Source organism: Bidens hawaiensis, unplaced genomic scaffold (genome assembly GCF_021521415.1).
Source record: "Bidens hawaiensis isolate Kalapana, Puna unplaced genomic scaffold, B.hawaiensis_p1.1 tig00005637_1, whole genome shotgun sequence".
In the NCBI taxonomy this organism is placed as follows: Eukaryota; Viridiplantae; Streptophyta; class Magnoliopsida; order Asterales; family Asteraceae; genus Bidens; species Bidens hawaiensis.
Genome location: NW_027491366.1, coordinates 418,007 through 434,212, shown reverse-complemented (window position 1 = coordinate 434,212; position 16,206 = coordinate 418,007). Strand labels below are relative to the sequence as shown.

The following is a 16,206-nucleotide window of genomic DNA, read 5'->3' as shown; positions in this document are numbered from 1 at the left end:
TTTTCGGTTCAAGTGTTATACCTATAACAATGGTTATTTTATATTTATTTAAAGTTTAATATTTTTCCTGTATTTTTCTTTTACATGTTGTTCTTCTAGGTTCTAAATAAAAAGTTTCATCCATGGACATTATCATTAGTCTTTTTCCGGTAAGGCCAATAATAAATTGTAAATCAGTGGTTTAACATTCCATAACATGTAGCATTACCGCGGTTACTTTTTTTTATTTCTAAAATGATTACAATTTCGAATTTTAAATTCCAAATTTAAGTTAAATTTGAAATTTGTAAATGGTAAGTTAATATTCCAAAACGTCTAAACTTACCATCATTACAATTTATTATTTTCTAAAACGATTTGATTTAAAAAGTTTAAATTTCCAAATTTAAATTAAAGTTAATTTTTTTATTTAATTGCTGGTCAAACGTTTATGTTGGTAAGTTAAACGATTTGATTTAAAAAGTTTAAATTTCCAAACGATTTGATTTAAAAAGTTTAAATTTCCAAATTTAAATTAAAGTTGATTTTTTTATTTAATTGCTGGTCAAACGTTTAAGTTGGTAAGTTAAACGATTTGATTAAAAAGTTTAAATTTCCAAATTTAAATTAAAGTTGATTTTTTATTTAATTGCTGGTCAAACGTTTAAGTTGGTCAAACATTTTTAAATTGTCTGGTCAAACATTAAAGTTCAATTTAACTTTAAGTTGAACTTTTTAAATGGCTGATTAAACACACGTTCATAATGTCTAAAATTACCATCACTAAAATTTATTATTTCTAAAACGATGTAATTTAAAATTTATAAATTTCCAAATTTAAATTAAATTTAAATTTTATGAATTACTAGGTAAATATTTCATAACATGTAACATTACCACGATTAAAATTTATTATTCTTAAAACGAATATTAATATTTAATTTTCTCATTTCAGGTTATGTTCCCAACTTGATATAGCTAATTTCATGGGTTGAAGATTTGTTGTTAAGATATCTTATTTTTTGTATTGACGTATATTTTTGTTATTATGCATGTTTTTTATTTTTCACAATTCATGTAATTTATTTGATTTTCATATAATCAATCATATATAGTTGTTGGTTTTGTCCATTTAATATATTTTAATCAGAACCGATGTATTAAAGAAAAATTTTATTTTTGTATCTTATATTTGTCTATTTATTAATGATAATCTCTATAATTTATAATAATTATTATAATTTTAGTAATTTTGTTATTATTAATGTATTACCTTTTATAATTAGTTGTTACATCTTATTTTGACAGAAATAATAACATTTACTCCTTACCATTTTTATATTTCAATATATTTGACTTAAAACATTATTATTTTATTATATTGTAAGATACATTATATTTTCTAACATTTACACATTTCCATCTTTTTTGTTTGACCAATGTATATGAGGCATAAATGTCTCAGTTAATGCTAATGAGTGTCATCATTTGGTTATGGAAACTGTAACAATTAATGCACTATAAAAATTCGAAATATTATTGGAATTTGAATATTAAAAAATATATATTACAGTTGGTTATGGAAAATTTTTGTTTCCATTGTCAATATTTATTGTTTATTAGTTTCCAATCTCCACAATTTTCTTATCTTATATGTTTGACCAATTTATAATTAGACATAAATATCACAATTAATGATAATGGGTTTTTAACAAAATTGAATGCATATTTCTTTGACTGTAATAAAGTAATATTACTTATGGATCTACTAAAAAAGTAATAATTTCAAGATTACATTATGCCATGATTTTTGTAATATTTTTTATATTTAGGATCTTTGACTATAACAAATTTCATTTAACAATTTTGGTAAACAGATTTATAACTTAAATAACAATTAATTATATTCTAATTTAATCAAATCATATAATAAATTTTAAAGTCATTATTTATAATTATTATTTTTTTATGTGTATTCAAATTAATAATTCGAATTTCAAATAAATAAGTTGAGTATAATTTATTTATTTATTTTTGGAATTGACTATAATGTGGGTAGGTGTTTTCTAAAATTTTTAAAGTTAATAACTTACTTTAATATTGTTGACCGACCATTTAATATATTCTAATTTAATTCATTTTCCTAATATATACTCAACATAAAATGTCAATATCTTAAATACGTGTTTATTACATTTTCTGTTTGTACGGGATATTCATATACGTTCGTTAGTAATGTCTTTAATAATATTTTCATTTAAATATAAAAATTAATTTCCACGTTTTTAATATATTTTTTATTAAAATACATGTATATATGGTATAAATATTTTTGTATCATATTTTTTCACCTTTAAATTTTTTCAAAGTCAACATAAATTTTTTAATCTTTCCAAAGTTATTTGAAAATTCATTTATTGTAAATCGTTTTTATGTTTTGCAAGTTTAACAAAATATTAATGTCTTGTAAATCGTTTTTATGTTTTGCAAGTTTAACAAAATATTAATGTCATTGATTTAAAAGTTTGTTGAAAAGATTGGTCAAAATTCAAAAAAAAATCATAATTTTTTGAAGTTGACTAATTCCATTTTTTTTTATATTTTGTAACTATTTTGAAAATATTTCAAAACGGGTTGTTTTAAATGAGTATCAAATTTGTTATGTATAAAATTACGGTCAAAAAAGATTTTTATTGATATATCTTTTTGGTTTAATGGTTTAAGTTAAAAAGATGTTTTATGTTGTCGTTTTACTTTGTTTGTTGTTGTATGTTATTTTGTTTTAATAAAAACAACTTTATTAATGTTCAAATGTTACTCATTATTAAATATATTTAATATTGATGCTAATGTTTTATTATATTTTCAGGTGGTGAAGCAAAATGAGTTTCTTTTGGTAGAATGTTTAAAGAAGTTGATGGTGGTTTAATATGAAAGTACATGTTTATGTCTTTTGTTGATGTTTTTTGGTTGTTCGATGTACATTAACTTATTGTAACTTTTAACTTTTAAGATCTAGACAATATAAATGGTTAACGTTTTGGTCCGAAAGTTTGAAGAAGTATTTTGTTGCTTGAATTTGTTGTTTAAATTTATTATGTTTGTTATGTTCAATTTAACTTCCTGTAATTTGAAAGTTTTAATATTAAGACAATGTAAATCTATTACTTTTTGGTTGGTATGGTGATGTGTTTAGTGACAATGTAAATCTATTAAGTTTTAATAGTTAAATAAACATTATGTTTGTTTAAATTGATGTTTAAGTTGATTATCTTTAGTGACAATTTATTCAACCCGCGTGTCACGCGGGTATATACCCTAGTGTGTATTATATATGGTTAAAAAGCTCTCTGAGTCTACTATATTTTACTTTTGATCATGTTGAAGTAATTCAGGTCGTAAGGGTGTCAAAATCCATAGGGAACATGTGCTGCACATAACGTGCAACACTAAAATTGGGATTTTATAAGATTAAACTATGCCATGCTATATTTTTTTTATAAAGAAACTTGAAATGAGTAAATGAACAATAAGTGAAGAATACCAATGGCTGGGTGATTTGCAGATACGTCTTGTGTGTTCTAGTATTGAAAGTTGACATTTTATCAAGATAAGTGCTTCAAAGCTTGGAGGTAAACGAGCCAAGTGGATGATCACAAAGCGAATATAATTAATTAATTAATCATACAATTGAATATAATTATGAGTCCTCACTTAGATATGGCTAATCTTTCATGGTGATAATGTGTAGGTAATTTATGAAAGTGTTCGAGTCATGCAGACAAACGAGGCGACTATAGGTAAAGTTTTGAATGCGAGTGCCAATATGATAAAGTCTTTTAAGATTGGGCGTTGCACAAGTATGAAGACATTGTTCGGGTTGCAAGAATGAAGACGCCGGTTTAGTTATTGTATATTATGTTCATTTTAAAACATTTATATTTGTGGTACTCTGAATTTTCGTATCTTTGAAACTTGTATGTATATTGTTTTCATTTTTACGTATATATATGCGTATATACTGGGTTTCAATGGAAAAAAAACTATTCTGGTAGTTCGTTGAATTCTACACGAAATAGTTTAGAGGGGTAAAATAGTCATTCTGCACAGTCATTCAGAGATCCAACCAAACAACACTTTACTGGTTCAGCACTTATTGGTTCAGAGCCTCTTAATCATTCAGACCTCTTAATCATTCAGCACTTAATGGTTCAGCACTTGCCAAACAGCCCCTAAGTCCAATTCCCTTTTTTTTTGTACGGCGAATTTCTAACATCCGAGAGATTTGAGTGATATATCATCAACCACTAATCAAGCACATGTTTTGAAATAACTTTTATATAAAAAAATATGTTGTTACCATTTATTAACGGTTCCCAACTCTTATGGATTTTATGTTATTATCTTTTATGAAAATCTTTCGGACGATATTAAAAATGTTGAAATCATTTAAATGCTTATTAAACCCGATAGAGAAAAAAGTGTAGTGGATGCAAGTAACATCAATAGAAAAAAAAATCAACCTCAATAGAATAAATCATGGATTCATCATTGCTCTCACGTGTCACATTTTCATTGGGTACTATTTTTTCACCTTAGTTAATATATTGATATAACGTATATACGTGTAAACATTCGGGTAGACAAAAGTGAAATTACACTAATTTTGATGTTATTTTACTAATTTTGTGAAAATAACGTTAAAAGTGGTGGAAGGTTAATCATACATCATTTGATGGCGTTGATAGCCAAAAGACAATGGTACATGCACCAATCGACGGTGTCCCAATGGTTGAGTGTTATGTGCCTTATATCCATGGCTTAATGCAAAACTACTATCGAGCCGGGGTCTCACCGGAAGCAGCCTCTCTATCGCTACGGGGTAGAGGTAAGGTTGTTTACATCTTACCCTCCTCAGTAAAGGTGCACAAAAAACCCGAACCCGGAACCGGGCCCGAGAAAAAACCAACAACTGGTTTTTTTTATACCCGGGATTTTAATACCTGAACCCGTACCCGACCCTACACGTAGGGTACGAGTAGGGTATGCATTTTAGTACCAAAACTCGTACCCGAATCGGACCCGATTTGTACCCGGTAGGCAGTTAATACCCGAAAACCCAAACCGGTTCGATACCCGGAACCGGGTTTTTCCAATACCTGAAACCGGGTTTTTCAAATACCCGATCTATACCCGAAATTACCCAAAAATAACTAAAAAATACCCGAAAAATACCCCTAAAAAGTGCAACCCCTAAAAAATTCCAATCTATACTCGAAAAAAACCTGAAAATATGGTTTTTTCAACACCTGGAAATAGTGTATTCAAATACCCGGTTTTAGAATACCCAGTTCTATACCCGACCCAAACCTGATACATCCGGTATGGTTTTTAGAGACAATACCCGGACCCAATCCAGATATTGCTAATACCCAATTTTCCAATACCCAATCATACCCGAACCCGGTTCCATACCCGAACCCGGGTTTTTCTAATACCCGATTTGTGCACCTCTACTCCTCAGACCCTACCATAACTTTGCTATTGGTGGGATATACTAAATACGATGATGATGAGTTAATAAATTTTGAAGAGATATGACCCGGATTCATGGGAAAACCTAGACCCAACACATTGACCTGACAAAATGACTTGGAAGGTGATGACCGCAAAGGGTAAAAGGAATGTTCTCCTTCTACCAATAAGGGAAGATATCACCATCACATATGGTTATGTCGTTCACTGGTGGGGACTGATGACGCATGTGGTAGTTTCTCCTAGTCAAATAGAAGTGCAGAAAATTAGGGGTGAATAGTTTTTCTTATCTTTTAATCCGATTTAAACAAGCTAATGACTTTGTTAAACTCTTTTCACAACTTATAAAAACAAATACAAATAAGTAAAGAGTTAAGGGTTAGATATGACACAACCGGATTTATAGAGATTCGAGTGAATGTTAACTAATCCACTCTATGTCCTCTCCCCAATCCCTGATCAAGTGTTTTCTTCACTAGACGTTTCCCTAAATGGTAGGGATCACCAATACAATCGTCTCACTCTTTAAAGGAAGTGATCACCTTTTTTTTACCAAATACATCAAGTACTTACCTTTACATGTTCTTATAACCCCACTATGTCAATATAGTGAGCCTTCACTTAACAACTAATTAACTCTATTAAAAGATAAAGTCCCCAACCCAATACAAAACAAAATTATGTCAAGATAGTGTGTTCCTCTCTTATATCATTAAATAAAATATGAATCGTCACTTGTCAAAACACTAGAGCAATCTCTAGTGTTGACCCCTAAAATTACGTATAATGGTTGGATGTTTAGCTTTGAAAAGCTCTTCTTTTTTGCTCTACAGTTTTAATATTTTCTGTATATAATTGATTGAAGCTTGATTAGACTAGAATAATGGAATGGATTAGCCTTGAAGTGTATGTAAATATTGTAGAGAAAATGAGTGAAGACTTAGTTTGAATAAACCATCTATTTATTTTTAAACACGTGACATGCTAGGATAGGGATTGGGCGCCCGACAGTCAATCTCACGGTCGCTTCTAGTGATGTGGATTACCAGTCCACTTCACATTGGGTTTGCCAATATGATCGTTGAGTGTGGTCACTGTCTTCAACTTTGGTATCTTTAGTTTGACCAACACATGTGATAAGCCATCACTTTCACTTCTCACTTCTTCATGGAGTAAAAACCAAGTTTTGCACCAAATTAGTTAAACAAACTTTAGTGACTTAAACCAAGGCTTCATGCTTAGCAAGCTATGGATTTGACTTCTTAATTTGATGATGATTGTGTCTTTTAGGCGAGATTTGAATAGAAGACATACTTAAAGAGGAAAAAATCATTTGAATATTAATTGAAATTCAAATAATTCATATTTAAACATTTGTGTTTAAATATATATTTTTATAAACTTAACCTAAGTTTATGAAAACAAACAACCTATATTAATTAAGTTGTTAATTGATTTTCAATGGATTAGTATTGTGACATCTGTTGGTGTAGAAATCTTGACTTAACCCCTTGTAGACATGAACTTGATAATATTTGATCATGGATGTTTGTAGTCTTGATTAAGTCTTATGTTCCTTAATTGTGACTAATGATGATAAATCAAGGGTTAAGGAACATGTGTGTGCATAGAGCATCAATGATGAACTAATACTATTTTTTGTCACGTTGTCTTAATTAAGTTATTATCAAACCATTAAGGTTGATGAAAGTTTAAACTATTGTTTCCCAACCAAAACTTCTATGTGGGGCTCTCGATAACCATGAACTACTAAAAATTTCGCCCTTTGATATGTGTACCCAACCTCTTCCACTAGTTAAAGCATCAACCCTGCTTCGTCCCTCTAAGGGTGTGGGAGGAGCTTAGCTTCATTTGGCATGATTCGGTATTAGGCCTAATAAATCGAGTACCATAAATCAGCTTCATAATTATGTGAATCCAACATGAGAGAGAGAGAGAGAGAGATGTGGGACATTGTCCGGTTAAAGTTTTTTATTTTTTATATAGTATTCAGGTTTTATATCTTTCTTTCATATATTCCATACACCTCTAATAAATTTCCAACAACTCCATGCTATTGACATAGCACTCTCTCATTTGATCATTCTCAATTATTGTTCATGAATCTTCATCCATCCCTAATACTCTAAATATACCAAGATAAATGAAGACCTAATACATGCTCTCATTCCAGCTAACATTTACACTATACTACTTATATTGTCTAAGAACTCGGTGCTAATTCCCACGTTGAAGGATAAACACAGGAGAAACCTCATTTTGTGATGAGGCTAATAACGATATATGTTTTGAAGGAACACTAATAATCAAAGAAAGGTTCACCGAAAAGATCTTGTTGTTTAAGGGTTTGGATATTGGATTGCCTTTATTTTTAGCAAGTGGCGAAGCTTGGACTGAGGCACCGGGGGGGGGGGGGGGGGGGGGAGCTCAAAATGTATACAAAATTTCAAACGAGGGGGTGGGGACTCAAATTTTCAACCAAAAAAGGCTAAACTTACACTACGTATAAAATTTTACGGCTGAAAACGGGTAAATTTACGCTACTGCGCAAAAAAACAGGGGGGCGGGGCCACCCCTGGCCCCAATGAAGATTCGCACATGTTTTTAGCGATGACCTTCTTGTGTTTTAGGCCATCGTGCTTCTCAAATTAGAACTCTGTTGCCTCATTATGGCCATACTAGATTGTCTTAACCGGGTCCACGCTGGCTTCAGAGTTTGACTTGAGTGTTCCTACATAAAATCATAGCAGCGGCTGCCACTTGACAGTCGTTGTGCCACCACAAGTCGTTATGCCACCACAAGAGCACAACTCTCTGACGTAACATACGGTGGGGCAAAATCCATGTGTGTTCGAGATTCAAACTGACAACCTTTGCACAAAACCTAACTCAAATCCTTCATTACCATAATTCACTGAAACTGATACAAGTAAGAATCAAACTTGACTCTTCATTAAAAAAAACCCTAAGCATCTTACCTATAATACACAATAAGGATTAAACAGTAGACACTTGGTATCCCAACTTGCTTATTCATTACAAAAGATACTAGCTTTTCATTTTGAAATACATTTAATTATTTGGTTATAATAAATCCAAGTTATAGAATCTTGTTGGCACTATAAAAATCATTATTTTTTGATTTCTCGTTATAACTGCAAAATTTTGTGGTGTCAGCATATTAATTGTACATCTCACCATTATTATTTATTTTACAGCATAGTCACATGGCTGCCAAGTGGAGGTCCTAATTTGTAAATTATTTTGTGTTAATTTGTCAGCTAATATGTTTTACATATATATGTGATTAAATCCATTTTTATCTATTTACTATGTCCGGAAAACCGTATTTGCAGCTAGATAAGATTGGTGGTTCATTGGTTTGGTTTAGAAATCAATAGGTCCTATAAAAAGAGTTAAAGAGAAGGTAATCTTTAAAACCAACTAAATCACTTGTGTTTGTTCCATTAAGTTAAAAACCTAACTAAGAATATCCATAAGTTCCTCGCAAACCTCCACATTGGCTTTCCCTGAAAGGCCAAAAGCATTCACGGACTTCTCAGTTCTCACATATGTGATATCTGTAGCCACTAATTTCCATTTCGATAACGTAAGTTGTTCGCCTCTGAATGGCAAATGCTCTAACTACATTGCTGATTTTCTTTTGACTTGTACGCTCATTCGATTCAGGTAGAATTTTTTTTAATAAATTCTGTATTAAATTTACCCTTTTATTTTTTCACTATTGAAACACCATTTGTAATACTTTTAACAGCAAATACACCTTTGTATTCCTATTTTATAGCATTAATAATATACATTTGAGGTGTTTATTTATTTAATTAAGTATTATAAAAGTATTAAGAACCTTCGGTGAGGTATTCATATTGAATTAAAGTTTTGAAACTCCTTTTTTCAATATTAAATTTGAAATTAGTCAAACTATTAATAAACAAGTCATTAACTTTCACAATGGGTGCATGGCTAGATAACTAATTAAATAATTCTTACACGTCTTGATCTTGACTTTTGATTGGTTAGTCATCGTCCGACACCTTGATTGCAGCAGAGATATACGTCCATTAATGGCAAAAATCAAATTACTTTAGAAAATTAGTATGTATATTATTTTATATTATTTTATTTCTTATGACAGTGAGCTTTCCAAACTATATAGTTTAGTTAAAAAATGTATATATTCTCTAGATACACTTTTGTATTTTTTTTATGTAGAAATATATATTATACTTATGTACATACATTTTAGGTATCAAATATGAATTATCTTTTCTTGTGCAATGCATTAGATGATTTTACACCGTTGATCACACTATTTCAATATTTATAACTTATAATTGAAATGGTGACAAAATCGTGATTAAAGAATAGTAAACTAGAGTTGAAAATACAAAAACTGATTAACCATTTTCACTTAATAAACAAAATCATAATTATTTATAAAGGTTTTTTTATCATTTATGATTTAGGTTGTGAATGACAAAAAAGGTAAGAAAAGGGGCAGAGAAAATCACGTGGCATGAAGGTTCGACCCAATGTAAATAGTAAAGACAGCTGCAACAATGTTTAACAACACAACTATTTATCACATGCAACTCTCAGAACCAAAATTGCAACCAAGATTTTTAATTGTCAATTTTTATAACACCAACATTAGATGCTTCAACTACAAGTTTTATTCGCATGTTGATGTTGCTACCATTAATTGTGAACAATATATTATTGGTACTAATATGTTTACAAGTGACATAAAATTCGAACTTATGTTATGATTATTAAACTAATCTATGAACAAACAACCCAGTTGTCCATTCAGACTGAAGATACCAAAAGTAAAATGTTATCATCAACTTACGTCGCTATCAAAGAAGAGATCATATTATGATTGGACTCGACTTCAACATCCCGTCACAATTGTATCTCTCCGGAATTTGAACTCAAAAACATATTGTCGCAAATGCTCTAAGCATACTTTATCATACACAATGAAAAAAAATAAAGTGTAAAGATATCTAGAAAAAGATTTTTTAGCACACCAATCTAATCTCCTCATTTGACATAATTAAGTTTTGACAAAAATATAAATCCTTGTTTTGATATGTTGCAACATGTACCCACATCAAGTTAAACATGTATCCTTCTCCTCGTTTCTGTTACAACACATGCCAAAGTTTACTGACATAAGGAGCCCAAAACATGTGATTTTTAATAATAATAATATATATATATTTAAAAACTTAATTAGATAAAATATTATATCAAATTTAAAATGCCTTTTGTATTCAACAATGGTAATAAATATTTATTTATTTAATGTAAGATACTATACTAATATATGCATTTATTATTTAGATATGAATACAATATACATATTCAAATTTGAAAACAAATTAAAACAAAACCAGCTCACAATGTGCGTGTGAATATATATACTAAACGTATCAGCAAGAAATTGCTCCATACCAAAAATAAACATTTCCTCCTTTTTTCCCCTCACTCTTGCTCTTTTTCAACCACTCTACTCTCCTTCACATACACACACTCCACATTTTTGCTTCACACTTTCACTCTAAACCATGGAAACCAACTCGCTTTCCAAACGCCTTTTGCTTTTTCTCGTCGCAGTCCAATTCGGTTGCGATTTGATATCGTGTAGTGTCACGTATGACGGCAAAGCCATCGCTATTAACGGTCGAAGAAGAATACTTTTAGCGGGTGCAATACATTATCCTAGAAGTACTCCTGAGGTGTTATATACTTTTATTAATCTTAGATTATCATATCCTTAGTTTTTGTTATTTTTCGTTTGGATTAATTAATATGAAGTTGATTTGCTATATATGTTTGATTTGTAGATGTGGGAAGATATTATTATGAAGGCTAAAGAAGGAGGATTGGATGTGATTGAAACTTATGTGTTTTGGAATGTGCATGAACCTTCTCCTGGCAATGTACTTTCACTATATCTTTCTAAACATTTATAACCATTTTTTTTGTTTGGTTTTAAAGAAGTATAATCCTGTGAAGAAAGGAATATTAAGCTGTTTATAAATATGTCTTTATGTGCATAGTTATCACATTAACCATTATGTACAAATTATATACTTCTAGTGCACATATTATTGGTTGCAGAGGGAATGAAGTATGTGTGGGTATGGGTATATGGGACCATACAACTTAAACCCATGCATTTCTTGTCATTCAACTGCTATTCTTTCCAACTAGTTTACATCATATTTCAGCTTTTTTCAGAAATATAACTCCAATTTTTTTTAATAATTGTTAAAAACTTAAAATTATTTTTTTATAAATTAACTTGGTATTTTATTGATTAACTTATCAATTTTCTTCTTTTTCTTTTATTTTTAATTTGTTCTTGTGTGGAAAAAAGTATAACTTTGAAGGTAGATACAATTTGGTGAGGTTCTTAAAGACAGTGCAAAAAGCAGGACTTTATGCTCATCTCAGAATAGGACCTTATGTTTGTGCTGAGTGGAATTTTGGGTAATTTCTACTACTGTAGTTGACAAATAACTTAACATGTTTGATTTTAAATTTGGTTAACTATTTATCAACTTATTGTGTGTTTAAGTTGTGTATTTTTATTCAAATCATCATCTTTAATTGTATCAAGTGATATTGGACCAAGAGGTTCTTTTGAATAACTCAAAAGCAAAAAGTATTAAATAAAAACAAGTGACTGCACACAAAAAGAATAAGATCTATAGGTCTGATACATTTAAAGACAACAATTTTAGCATGCTGCACACAACTACAATCGACTCGATAACATTTTGACGAACTTGACCTTTTAAATTAATAACATTTTTGTTGTGCAGAAAAAAAATGATATAAAATTATGTGTTAGCTTTTATATATTAAACAGTTAATGTAACAATTTGAGCAGAGGGTTTCCAGTTTGGCTGAAGTATGTGCCTGGCATTAGTTTCAGAACTGATAATGAGCCATTTAAGGTGACAATTTCTCGATTAATTTAGATTAATTTAATGCTAAAACAGATTATTTTAAAATATATTTTTAACCTTTTGCAGAGGGCCATGAAAGGGTTCACTGAGAAAATAGTTAACATGATGAAGTATGAAAAATTGTTTGAATCCCAAGGAGGCCCAATAATACTCTCTCAGGTATAATTTTGACGTGTGAATCGGTTCAGTTTACGGTTTTCTTCGTCAAAACCAAACCAAACCAAACCAAACCAAACCAAACCCAATTTGCAATTCATTTCGGTTTATCGTTCCCGGGTTCAGTTTGTTTTAAAACCAAATATTGAACACCCTTGGTAAAACTTGCACAGATAGAGAATGAATATGGGGCCCTAGATAAGAAATTTGGAGCTGCTGGATACAACTACATGACTTGGGCTGCAGAAATGGCCGTTGGATTGCGTACAGGTGTCCCTTGGACCATGTGTAAACAAGATGATGCACCGGATCCTATTGTAAGCACTATTACAACCCGACCCGATTTCTACTAGTAATTTCATTTGTACAAATTTCTGGGCTATGGGTCGGATACTTAACTTAAAAACACCATGTGGCAGATAAATACATGCAATGGTTTCTATTGTGATGCTTTCAAACCCAACAAGGCATACAAACCAACAATGTGGACCGAGGCATGGACGGGCTGGTATCGGTTTTTGGATCACTATATTTGCATCATAAAAATGTTTTAAGAATCAAAATGTGTATAACTTGAACTTCGTTCCTTCAATTCTCTACAGGTTTACTGAATTTGGTGGTGCGGTTCACAAGAGGCCCGTTCAAGATTTGGCGTTTGCTGTTGCACGATTTATACAAAGGGGCGGGTCGTACGTTAATTACTACATGGTTTGTTTTTCCTTATATATGTCTTGTTCGCTCTATGATACAATGAACGCGTGTACAAAAGTTGACCTTTTTGACTTGAAATATGACAGTACCATGGAGGCACGAACTTTGGACGGTCTGCAGGAGGCCCTTTTATTACTACTAGTTATGATTATGATGCTCCACTAGATGAATACGGTAGTATTTTAAAACTTATGCACAATGTTCTATTATTGTTAAGAATCCCAAATTTGGATGTTTGTTTAATCTCAAAATCAAAATTCTTTAATCTTTATAGGGTTGACCAGAGAACCAAAATATGGCCATTTGAAAGAGCTTCACAAAGCGATCAAGAAATGTGAACCGGCCTTAGTGCCGGGAGATCCTACTGTCTTGTCTTTAGGAACCCATCAACAGGTTTGGATCTTTATTAGACTCGAATCTTGAACTTATATAAAAGTGCAGGAAATCTGAACTAAATGATTACCAATCTCCAGGCGTATGTATACCATTCCAAATTTGGACATTGTGCGGCTTTTCTATCAAACTATGACACGGCTAATGCCACACGGGTGTTGTTCAATAAGATGCACCACACCTTACCTCCATGGTCCATCAGTATTCTTCCCGATTGTAACAATATTGTCTTCAACACGGCCAAAGTATGTCATTTGATTAGCTTTTGACTAACATTGGTATGGTTTTGTTAACATATGACAAATTGTGCAGATTGGAGTTCAATCGACACGAATGACGATGTTACCAACCAACTCTCAGTTGTTTTCATGGCAGATATATAGTGAAGATCTAACCACTAGTGACGAAGACTCTGCTTTCACCACATTTGGTCTTGTGGACCAAGTAAATGTCACAAGAGATGCTAGTGATTATCTTTGGTATACAACTAGGTATGACTCTACATCTCTAATCCTCTCTTTTCTTCTTTTTCAATATTGCATAAGCATGCGCTTTCATGACTCAAAATCAAACTCTGACCTGACAGTGTTAATATTGGGCCATCCGAGTCATTCTTGCATGGTGGAGAGTATGCAGAGATCTTAGTGCAGTCCACTGGGCACGCTCTTCATGTGTACATAAACGGACAACTTTCAGGTACTGTTTGGTGATAGTGAAAGAAAAACGACTAATATATGCAGAACCCTTAACCCGGATATTATTTAAGGTTCGGCTTTTGGAACAAGGGAAAATAGAAGAATCAGATACAAGAACAATATCAAACTCCGGTCTGGAATGAACCAAATTGCACTACTTAGTGTTGCCATGGGATTGTCGGTTAGTTTCCTGTCTTTTTAACAACTCCACATGCTCTATCAAGTATCAACTCTAACACGAGTTTCGTTTTTTGCTTTTTGTAAGAATATTGGGGGACATTATGAGAGTTGGGAGACCGGAGTACTAGGTCCAGTGATTCTATATGGTCTTGACCATGGGAAACGGGACCTGACCCATGCCAAATGGTCTTACAAGGTTTGGTCCACTCGTGTTGACCCTTTTTATGTTGTATTTTCAAGTTGTGTGCTAAAATGTCACTCACGGGTTCACTCAGGTTGGTATGAAGGGTGAGGCCAAGGATGTTGTTTCCACAAATGGTATGTCTTCGGTTGAATGGGTCCAGGGTTCACTAATCGCACAAAAGAGTCAACCGTTGACATGGCACAGGGTATGGAGAACTGAACCACCGTTCATTTGTGGTGTCTGATGAGCTTGTTAACAAATCTAACCATCTTGAACGTTTTCAGGCTTACTTCAATGAACCTAATGGCAATGAACCGTTAGCTCTTGACATGCATAGTATGGGGAAGGGTCAAGTGTGGGTCAATGGTCAAAGCCTTGGACGATACTGGACAGCTTATGCAACCGGTGATTGCAGACGCTGTCATTACAATGTGAATTATCGCCCTACTAAATGTCAAGCGGGTTGCGGTCGACCAACCCAACGATGGTACCATGTACCTAGATCATGGTTAAAACCAACGGGTAATATGTTGGTACTTTTTGAAGAACTTGGGGGCGATCCCACTAGGATTTCACTAACAAAGAGATCAATGACAAGTGTATGTGCTGATATGTTTGAATCTCACTCAAACACCACGGATTGGCATACTGAAAGCAATGGGAAAACACAAGTGATTCGTAGACCAAAAATACACCTTCAATGCGGTCCGGGTTTGTTAATTTCTAAAATTAAATTTGCAAGCTATGGAACCCCAACTGGAGGATGTGGTACCTTCCAAAAAGGAACTTGCCATGCTCCTACCTCTTATGGTGTTGTTAACAAGGTACGGTTTTATTACTTTATATGCTTTTGTTAGATTATACTGCATGCATATACAATTGTATGAAGCAGGGGCTAATTGATTTTGTGTTTTACAGAGGTGCATAGGAAAAGAGAGATGCGCAGTCACCATATCAAACAGCAACTTTGGTCAAGACCCGTGTCCAAACAAATTGAAACGGTTGACCGTTGAAGCTGTTTGTGCTCCAAATTCAAGGGATTGAGCTCATGAGCTGAACAACAAAACACCTCAACTAATCTGATACCAATTTTAGTTTAGATTAATTTCTTCACAGGGTTTTTTTATTTAACTTAATCATAGATTAGAAATGCTGGTTTACCTAAGTTAGTGAAGGTCCTAGAGTTCTATATTGGATCCTATACTGAACATCATAGAGTTTTTTCTTTGCAGTTGATGGAGATAAATATATTATATATGAAATTTATTTGGTCAAAGTCAATTGTTGAACTATCTTTACAAATAACCAGACAAATTTATCAACCCAAGAATGTAAAAATACACAGCAT

General features: G+C 32.0%; 1 protein-coding gene across 1 annotated transcript; it reads left to right on the top strand.

Annotated features, from left to right (window-relative positions):
• Positions 1-10,895: 10,895 nt before the first annotated feature.
• Positions 10,896-16,100, top strand: LOC143630324 (beta-galactosidase 3-like). Its single transcript, XM_077099377.1, has 18 exons — positions 10,896-11,300; positions 11,409-11,504; positions 11,945-12,057; positions 12,461-12,527; positions 12,606-12,698; positions 12,869-13,012; positions 13,115-13,203; positions 13,298-13,403; positions 13,493-13,580; positions 13,681-13,799; positions 13,880-14,044; positions 14,112-14,290; positions 14,386-14,495; positions 14,566-14,675; positions 14,760-14,870; positions 14,950-15,063; positions 15,143-15,682; positions 15,777-16,100. Exons 1-18 carry the CDS (start codon positions 11,130-11,132, stop codon positions 15,900-15,902), a joined length of 2,541 nt encoding a protein of 846 aa, XP_076955492.1. The 5' UTR covers positions 10,896-11,129; the 3' UTR covers positions 15,903-16,100.
• The last annotated feature ends 106 nt before the right edge of the window (positions 16,101-16,206 follow it).

Bases quoted from the DNA above. Each gene is read 5' to 3' on its own strand.
- LOC143630324 (XM_077099377.1), top strand. From the start codon at position 11,130: ATGGAAACCAACTCGCTTTCCAAACGCCTTTTGCTTTTTCTCGTCGCA. The intron at 13,013-13,114 runs GTAAGCACTATT...ACCATGTGGCAG, and splicing joins ATGATGCACCGGATCCTATT to ATAAATACATGCAATGGTTT. The intron at 14,045-14,111 runs GTATGTCATTTG...CAAATTGTGCAG, and splicing joins TTGTCTTCAACACGGCCAAA to ATTGGAGTTCAATCGACACG.